The sequence below is a fragment of the Aquila chrysaetos genome, chromosome 5, assembly GCF_900496995.4.
Source record: "Aquila chrysaetos chrysaetos chromosome 5, bAquChr1.4, whole genome shotgun sequence".
NCBI classification, from domain to species: domain Eukaryota; kingdom Metazoa; phylum Chordata; class Aves; order Accipitriformes; family Accipitridae; genus Aquila; species Aquila chrysaetos.
In genome coordinates this window covers 63622366-63632204 of record NC_044008.1, presented here as the reverse complement: position 1 = coordinate 63632204, position 9839 = coordinate 63622366, and the positions used below count along the sequence as shown (strand labels likewise).

The 9839-nt window shown below is 45.6% G+C and overlaps 1 protein-coding gene across 3 annotated transcripts in view; it reads right to left on the bottom strand.

The window, feature by feature from the left end:
* Nucleotides 1-1025: 1025 nt before the first annotated feature.
* Nucleotides 1026-9839, bottom strand: part of DNAH9 (dynein axonemal heavy chain 9) — a 210907-nt gene continuing 202093 nt past the window's right edge. For all 3 annotated transcript variants that reach the window (XM_041123817.1, XM_030015630.1, XM_030015631.1), the window contains 2 exons: nucleotides 8225-8614; nucleotides 1026-1881 (listed from right to left, as the gene is read on the bottom strand). In XM_041123817.1, the coding sequence (XP_040979751.1) occupies nucleotides 1654-1881; nucleotides 8225-8614 (618 nt within the window). In that variant the 3' untranslated portion in view covers nucleotides 1026-1653. The remainder of the gene's footprint in view (nucleotides 1882-8224; nucleotides 8615-9839) is intronic.

The window sequence follows — 9839 nt, the reverse complement described above, 5'->3', positions numbered from 1 at the left end:
GCAGGGAAATGAGAGCCAGATCTGACCGCTCTTTGATAACCAGTGGAGGATGAGGTGGGAGGACCAAGTCCCTCATGGAGTATTAGGGCAGCTCGAGATGACTCACTCAGACCTGCAGGTCTCTCCAGGCTGCGGACTCCCACCCTATGAACCCCATGGCTGCCTGGAAACAGGATGCTGGACGTTTCAGTGCCACCACATAGGCAGTGGGAACACAGTTGGCTGGTGATCCTCCCCTTTCCCCAGCTGGTGTTAAACACCTGAGCCCACTCAGGGCCAACTCTGGTGAGCAGGGACCTCTCAAGATGAGGCAGTGTTTGTCGAGGTGCTCATTGACTTTGGGGATTCATGTGAGTAACAGGGTTTGTAGTGTTCCCAAAGGAGGGTCACAGTCCCTGCTGGAGACTTGAGTCTGGCCATGAGATTGTAACCTGGCATTGGGTTAGGGTGGGAAAGTTTGGGGGTGCTCACTGGTGCTAATTCTACTGAGACCAAATCCTCTGCACATCTGCCATCTTCCCCTTCCCTCCAACACAGCCTCCACGCTGACACACAAGCTGGTACCTGCAGCGAGCTTGGAGATGGCAGTGAACACCACAGATGAAAAACCCATGGCTACTTGCATGGTGAGGGGCGGAAGGATACTGTGTACCAAATGAGGAAGAAAACCAGCAAATATTAGACCTGTACTGTGCAACAAAGCACTGCGGACTGCATGGAGTGCACGGCACAGTTCCATTTCCCCAGGCAATCAGCCTAACTTCTCACATTTCCTAGCTCCCAAGTGCTCAGCTTCTGCAGTCCAGAGCAATGCTCTGTGTGTCTGGCTCATTAAGATAATGCACACCCCAGTCATCTCTCTCTGTGCTTTCTGCTCTAGAAACACATCAGTTCTCACCCACTCCATTTGTAATTATAAATGCAACTAGCCAAACAGCTGCGTTTGTCCCACCTGACCCTGCATGCATTCTCCATACAGTGAGTAAACGTGTGATACAGGCCTCCAGGCAATTTTTAGAGACTAGTCCAGGAATAATGAATTTTATTAGTAAATTTCTATCATTATGAAATATTCTTCTTAAATAATCCCTGTGCCATTACATTAATCCCTGTTGATTACATTAAGCACATTGGATATTAACACTATTTTCAATGTTTCTAAAATTAATAGGATTATTAGCAAGAAACAGTTTATATCCACAACACCTGCTGATCTCCCAACTTTCGACACTATGCATATGACAAAGAAACACTCATCTATAGAAAAGAATAATGTCTGAATAATTTCGCAGGTCACTGAACTATCTAAGGATTTTGGAGAAGGCCACTGACTTTAAAACTACTTTGGATCACGAAAGAGAAATAAACATTTAATTCAGATTTGAGCTTAGCACTCTCTGGGTGTGGAAGATCTGGCTGTGGGTTGGGATCTTCCAGTGCTGTGTAGGAATTACCGGGTATTGATTTACAGCAGCCAAGAATATGGTCCATGTGTCCCTCTGAACCTTTGTTACCTCCTTGCAGGCTCTATTTAGGCTATGTGCCCAGTACTCAGAGAGATGGAGCTTGGGTTCAATCTCAGGATATTATTTTTTAAATTGTCTGAGAAAGACATCGTTAGGGATTTGCAAATTAGGTGCTCTGCTGGTGAGTCTAGATCTGTAGCAGCAATGCCACACCAGCAAGCACCCACTTGGAAGGATTTTCTCTAGTTTTAAGGTTAAAAGTCCACACATATGTTGGCCCTCTTTGGCGTGTTTTGTATACAGGACATGGGTACATACTACGGATATCTTGTTTGTCAGCAGGAATGGCTTTGATGAAAATGACAGGCATGGCCGGGGTTAGTTCCTTGAGCCTGGCATCTGTGATTATCCCAGTCTACAAAGGAAAGAAGACAAAGTCTTAAGTTAGATTTCCAAGATATCCATCAGCTATACGCCAACACACATGATCCTCTGTAATGTTTATACAAGCTGGTCTTATTGGGGAAGTGCAAACATCTTTCCTGAGATCAAGGGGCTGGATGAGTCTATTTGAGGTAAGGAGGGTCTGGATCAACCACCTACCCTGTTTCATCAGAAGCCTCCCTCAAGCATAGCTTATTCCAAGGGTACAGATGCCTGCTCTCATCAGATGCTCAAACCCACACACAACTGAGCAGGACATTGCAGGGGAACAATGTTCCTGGCTATGTCCAGCCACATCATCCTCGTGCAGCTCTTTTACTCAAGGTTTTGCCAGACCAGAACCAGCTCATGGGAAGCATTGCTTGTGCTAGGACCAATTATGGATGCCTGAACAGGGCTTGGGATGGAGAACAACACTCACTTGAGAAAAGTCTAAGAGGCACCAAGTAAGTGTCCCACCACAGCAGCAGGATTTGAGCATGACCTGGGATACACTTGGCTGGGCACTGAATGCACACAGAGTTTTTTGTAGCCCCAAAAGGCACCACAGGCTTGTTTCCACTCTCACAGGTGCTCACACCAGCAAGGGAGATTCAGAAGGACTGTTCCTGTGGGAATATTACCATTAAATAACAAGTCCACATTATCTTCTTCAAAGCAATGTTGTCATTCAGCAGGCTGCCTGTCCCAGGAGAAGGATAGTATGCTGCCAGGGCATGAAATCAGCGGATTGTTTCTCTAACTTGGGTCTCTCTGGCAACTTCTGTTTCTCTTTCTGACAATAAAATGCCCTACACATCCATCAATTTCCAGGAAAGCCTGCAAAATTGCTTAATGGAGGCTAGAGAGACCAAATGAAAACAAATACAGAAATGGAAATAAAACTTCTCAGTGCTCAGGAAACTGCCTCTTGCTGCAGCTTAGCTTCATATATCATTATTATTTCAAATGCTCTTAGATCAGAGTTGTGGGATGAGATTCAACCTCTCTAGTAGTTTATTTAGTTCTGCAAATGAGTGAAGAAAAATAATCCCTCTTGCAACACACCTCAGTTTAATTGTACTAATGCCATCTGTTATACTAAGCTATGATAAATCCAGCTCTGATTTAGGATTTTATATTTCCAACGTGCTGAACAAACATTAAATAATTCTTACAATACCTTGCAAAGAAGCTATTTATCAAACATTATTATGCACTCTTTTTAAATCCACAACTTTCATTTCTGAGGCTGGATTTTGATCAGATCTCTTTTTTTACTGCTGACAATTCTTCAAATCAAATTTCCAAGATATATTCGACCTATTTCTGGATTAACAAGAGTTGAAATCTTCCTGAGGTATCTCTATGGAACATATAATTTTGTTATGTCTGGGCTGATTTGCATTTGCATTTTTTATCGCTCCCATCATCAGAAATTAATTCTACTCTGAAAGCAGTTTTCCCTAACTACTGGCACAGCACACCTTGTAAAAAGCCACTGTTCTGTGCTTAGAGAGCTCAGGCCTCAGATCCTAAAGAAGTCTTCACTTCTTGTCCTGGCTTCTCAACAGGCAATTTGAAAAGCGGACATGTTACACTGTCACATATCGATGGGTCCAAAGACACAAAACAGCTGTCACAAGCCAGGGAGCTAAGAGATGGGCCCAAATACACGTGCAGTAAGCCAATATCCCCTGCCACTCAACTGCGTTTTGAGGTGTTACTAGCACAGGCGCACCTGCACCACAGCTGATTTAGGATCAGTTGGCTGAAAGACCTTCAACATGGCTCAGTCGTCTTTCAAATAGAGTTGCCTCTGTTTGCAGGGAAGAGGGGCTGGTGATCTGACCAGCAGTGCAGCCAGCAGGGAACATCACTTCAAGGTGGTCCAGAGCTTGCTGGGGCTAATGGCTTCAATTGCACATGGGGAATGAGAAACAGAGCCATCCATAGAGCATGCAGTGAAGAAGACCTAATGATGTGCTGTCCAGTAAAGCCAAATGAGAGAGGAATTTTTATCACCGAGTAGTTTAAGAGTTGAGATACAGATGGAAAAGGGTTTGCCAAGTTATTAGTTTTTCAAAACAGCTGTAAACAAGAGACTGGCTGTTCACAGCACAATTTGCAAGTATCCCTTCCATGGCTGCATTCTTAGTTTATCACTGGAGACCTCAGCTTGAGCCACATCCTGCTGTTGCTCTCATAGCTCACAAATACATGGGCATTACTGACAGTTGACATCTACAGCAATAGGCTTCACATGATGTCCCAGCCCACCTCCCTGGGAAAAATATCAGTGTCTGATGCATGAGATTTGATGTACCTGGTGCCTCTGCAGAAGAACGTGGTCAGCTGTGATGTTTTGGACTGTAGCACCACAACTGGGCTGTGTCAGGGCTGGGTTGCACACTGATGCTGTTTTCATCTGCATCCGCTGCTGGGAGTATCATCTCAGATAAAAATGAGTGGTGTGCAACTGTTCCCAAAGATACCAAGCTACTTGAACCATCAAATAAATGTGACTGTTCCTTGCCACAGACATCTGTCCTTCTAAGCCTCTCTACTGGTTTAAAACTGATGCTTTACATAGGACTAATTTTAAAAAGTACACAGAAAACATAGCTGGTGTGACTTGAAGGAGGCATGATACCTTCAGTGTTAAACCCCTACTCAGCACGCTGTGCACAGACTGTGCATCTCTTCCAAGGACAAGGTGGTGTGCTGTCTACACCTGGCAAAGCTTTGTGTGGCACATGTAGTGCAAACCCCACCTCTCTTCTTGTCTTGTCATGCTCCAGTACCCTTGGTGAGTAGCAGAGCACATACTTGGCATCAAACTCCCCATTGCTGGGAGCAAGAAAGCCAGGAATCAGTCAGCAATCTCCCATGGCTTGAGAAAAAATGTCTCACAGTGTCACCAGTTAAACTATCTCTCACTGAGTCTCACTGACTTTAATAGTGCTACAGCAACAGATCATTTGGACCCAAAATAACCTGCTTGGTTTCATTTCATCTAATAGCTGCCTGCTGTTTTGTAATGAATGTTTTATAAATTTAAGACACCCAAGGGCAAACATAAATGTTTAAATAAATAGAAAAATGTGAGTAGCAGAACATAGAGGGACTTTTTCCTTTTTTGGAGGCACAATCTAAATGTGAAATATTATTTTTAAAGTGGAGGTGTTCCCCAGAGGAGTTCTACTAAACAGGACCTGCCATTCTTATCAGAGGATTAATTTGGAAGGAATACACAACCCAAAAGAACTGTGCACCTTTTTTAAAAATGCTGCATCCATTAATATATACTGGTGCTCACTGGATTACAGGTAAAATGAATAGTTCCACTAGGTGGAAATGATATTTCAGTGTGAGCACCAATACATGAAAATATTCTTTTCCTTTCTGAAATAAATTGAAGCATGATACCCAGAGATTATGAATGGTTCTATAAATGTAATTGCTCAGTATCTTTCAATCACAAGGAAAATGTAACCACAAAAACACATTTACTAAAGTCTGGATGGTCTCTGAAGACAAATCTCATTGCTGAATGCAATCACCCATACCAGTTATTAGAGGGAGGCAGAGGGGAGAAGCCATGTGTTTCCCAAAAGATTTCAAGCTTTGTACCACCTAAACTTCTCACTCTTCGCTTCCACTACCACTTGGGGATGGGTAAAACCCAGGCAGAACTCAGCCATTTTGCCCATTATATTTTCTAGTAATGGTGGTAATGATGGTAAAGGAAAACATAACAGCAGTCACTGGAATTTGTTTTTAATGGAGGATTCGATAGGCAAGACCAGGAATTTTTTAAACTTTCTCTGCACTGTTGTGTCCAGCTGATTTGTATCAGCTTAAAATGTCAATTTTTGAGGGTAACTGAAATCCAGTGCTCCCTGTAGTAAGGGGTTGTGATCTCCAAGAGCTGCAAGGGGTTTTGTATGGCAGCCACACCAAAAGCTTGGACAAGGGGATAGGCAGGGAACTAACTGTATGACCAGGGCTTGGGAAATGGACTGGGCTGGTCTCTGTTCTGCTACTGTGAACTTCTGCTATTAGCAGAGCCAAAACCATGGAGGCAGGAGATCTGACCTTATACCCACGTAAGATCTTAATAGTGTGGCCAGCAGGAGCAGGGAGGTGATTGTTCCCCTGTATTCGGCACTGGTGAGGCCGCACCCTGAGTCCTGTGTTCAGTTTTGGGCCCCTCACTACAGGAAAGACATGGAGGTGCTGGAACGTGACCAGAGAAGGGAACCAAGTTGGTGAGGGGCCTGGAGCACAAGTCTTATGAGGAGCGGCTGATGGAGCTGGGGCTGTTTAGTCTGGAGAAAAGGAGGCTGAGGGGAGACCTTATCGCTCTCTACAACTACCTGAAGGGGGGTTGTAGTGAGGGGGGTGTTGGTCTCTTCTGTCAGGTGGCTGGAGATAGGACGAGAGGAAATGGCCTCAAGTTGCGGCAAGGGAGATTTAGGTTAGATATTAGGAGAAACTTCTTTACTGAGAGGGTTGTCAGACATTGGAACAGGCTGCCCAGGGAAGTGGTTGAGTCACCATCCCTGGAGGTATTCAAAAAGCGAGTAGACAGGGTACTCTAGAACATGGTTTAGTGTGCATGGTTGATGGTTGGACTCGATGATCTTGAAGGTCTTTTCCAACCTAAATGATTCTATGATTCTATGATTCTATGATTCTATGATCTTTACTGCAATCTTCTGACAGGGCCTTTGCCAATGTTTCTGACTGCCTGTGGCTCTCCAGACCCAATGCACACGTCAACCCATTTTCAGAGAGAAAACAGCCTGCATAAAATGCACTGGATGCCATCAGCCAGTGAGTTCAAAGCTTTGCCTAATTTCCTATCCTTCATCGAAAACTATTGCAGAGACAGAGCTGAAAAGTAAGTGGAGAGTATTAGATCTGAATTGCAAGGTCAGGCTGGGATACGGTATATAACAGGCATGGCCTTTCTCCTCAGCATCATACCACCAAGACCCACAACAGATAAAGGAGGATCTTCAAGGTTAAGGCTCTGAAGAGCTGCCTCTGAAATAAAAGCCTCTTCTTGCAAGAGGGTAAACTTGACACAGATAAGTAAGTTCTGGGTGACCCACTTTGATCAGCCTTCACTCTCTCACAGATCACTGGCAGCAGGAGCATTGCACTGGCTGCCCAGAGTAAGAGCTGCATGAATCACTGTCATTTAATTCTCACATGCAGCACAAATTGGGAGTCATGGTACCATGGGCCAGGCAACTCGGAGGACCAAGCCCAGTGGGGATTTGTCAGCCTAATGGCTCTCACTCTGCAGACTGCACTCCCAACTGCTGACAACTGTCAGAAGGAATGACAGGGACAATTGGGCTGCTCTGAGAGGTGCACTGCAAGAGGAGCACTGACAGCTATTCGGGCGGGAAACAGCAAGTGTACAAGCTTCCCTTCAGCTGCCCAGTTGGTGGGTATGGTTCTCACCTTGGCTGGCCAGAGGCTCGCTGTGCTACAACTGAACAGCATGGGGCCACAACCAGAAAGGGAAAGAAGAAGATCAAGGGCCACCCACACTGTCCTGTTTGTCCAGGATCAGCCTACCCCCCACCTACCCATGCTGAGTCATCAGCCTGCATCCACATTGACCATACAGGTGAGACCTTCATGCAAGCTTTATTTGGCATCCTAAGGGGATAGCTAAAGGATGTGATTAATTTTTGGTCACAAACCCTATATATGCAGATGACATTCTGCAGCACCTGACAGTGGAAGGACAGTGGTCTGGATTTCGCACATCCCAACTATTCAGCTCTGGGGACGTGAAGATGTAGGAAGTCAGAGTCCTCTCCTTTCTCCCCGCTGCTGCTAAACAGGCAGCAGATCAGTGACACTGCAGAAGTCTGCCACGTCACTTTTGGAGGCAGCAGTGAAATCACAACCATGCAAAGGTGCAGGGACAACACAGCCCTGAGAGCACCCCTTGTTTTCTGTCTGCAGTAACACCATGAGTACTGACCACAGGTTAGTCAATGTACACCAAGGTTTAGATTCACCTTGTAAAAAGTAGATTATCAGTCCAAGTTGGCTACCCTGAATTCCCTTCACAACCATGCAACAGAAAACTCCAAGGGATGGTTCATCTGACCACCTTGGATACGCACTCTAGGCTGCAGAGGAGAGGCCCATCTTTCACATCTTTCCCATTCCTGAAGAGGCAGCTCAAATGACTATTTTAGATGAGCACCTATCTGGGCTGAGAAGTTCCCCAGAGTAAAGTACCAAGCAATAAGGGCATAACATCCATGGCTTCTCTTGCAACACAAGAGCCTTGGTGAGCTCACCTGTGCATCCCAGCGAGCACCCTCCATGAACAAACCGTGGACATACGCCCCTTCCCGAGGAGGACTGGCAAAATCTTCTCTGTTCTTTTTCATCACATCGCACTGCAGGGTCATCTTGTCCAAAGGCCACTCATTCTTTCGGGCTGTGGACTGCATGATGGCTGTCAGGAAAGACTGGGGATTGAAGAACCCAGCAAGCCACACTGTGGAGGGTAAGGAAAAGTCTCCTGTCCAGGCCTCCAGCTCCTTGATGCGAGTGAGGAGGTCAGCAAACCATGTGCCCAGGCTGGCCGTGGAAGGGTAAGCCTTCTTTATCCAGGACTCAGGCACCATATCCAAGAAAAGTGCATTCTGCAAGTTCTCCATGTCACCTGTCATGGTCAGTTCTCCCTGAGTGAGAAAGGGTATAATTAGCACTGACAACTGTTTAACCTGAACAAAGCCTGCTTGAAAGCAGAACCTGAGCTAGGAAGTGTGGAAGAGGATGACACTCTATACAGTCACTAGTGTTCACATACTGTGAATTTCTTCATGAGTTTTGGGTTTTCATGAACGCCTTTTTTTGCATATTCCTGCATCCTCATCTTCCCTACTGTAGAAATACTACTTGAAGGAAAAGTTGTGTAACAGAGTGACAGTGAGCATGAGTGTCCCTCAGTTGTCCCAGTGTTGTTTCTGTTTTCTTTCATTGACTGAAGATCTTTATAGGGCAGACTTTCAGAGGTGCAAAGCTGTTCTCACTCACACTGCCAGGGCAGGATACTGGAGTCTCTGATGATCTACTCCCAAACTGGCCAAATGTTAGTTATGTCAAGTCCTATCCCCCTCCTCTCCTCCACTTCCCCTCACTCCGCTCCTCCTTTATTACTTTGCAGTGCAAGTCTTTCATTTTGACTTCACATGCTGTCTGCAAATGTAATCACAGTTTCTTTCACAGCAGGGAAACACACAACAAATTAAGATATGGTTCAGCCAAGTGAGATATAGAGAGAGGTTTGACTTTTCCTTTTTCCAGCAATTAATTATTTTTAAAGCTTTTAGAAACCTGTATCAGTTTTGCCCAGGCAGGAGAAGAGCTGGAACATCACTGCATGGCCAAAAAAGGGTTCTGCACAGCAATAACAGCATCCCTCTTGAAATTCTGGTACTCTAAAGAGGGTCCCCACTGTCTGCTAGTCTAAAATTAAGAAAATTCTTGCTGTACCCAGCTGAAATTACATTAACTTTAAGTGAGAGATGCCTGGATGGTACCAATGCTGAAAGGGCAGCTAAGAGATGCCATTAAGAGATGCAGCAGTTTGTGCAGCACATTGCACAGAGGGGCACACAGACGGGGCTCACAAACTCTGCTGAGGGCAGCATACACTTGCTTAGCAATGGTGGTGACATGCCACTGGGCATTGTCCCCAGCACCATCTGGAGCAACTGTCCCTGGCACAGCAGAGGCCTCAGCTCAGACCAAACTCCTGAGAGAGGCTGCAGCTCATCGTGTCTGGGACTGCAGGCAGTGCCTGGACCCTCTCACGGAGCCTGGGGCTGGGAGACTGCCTCCTTGCCTGTAGATGTGCGTTGGTAGAGGACCTGCGCCACCAAGTAACGGATCTGCAGGAGGAGG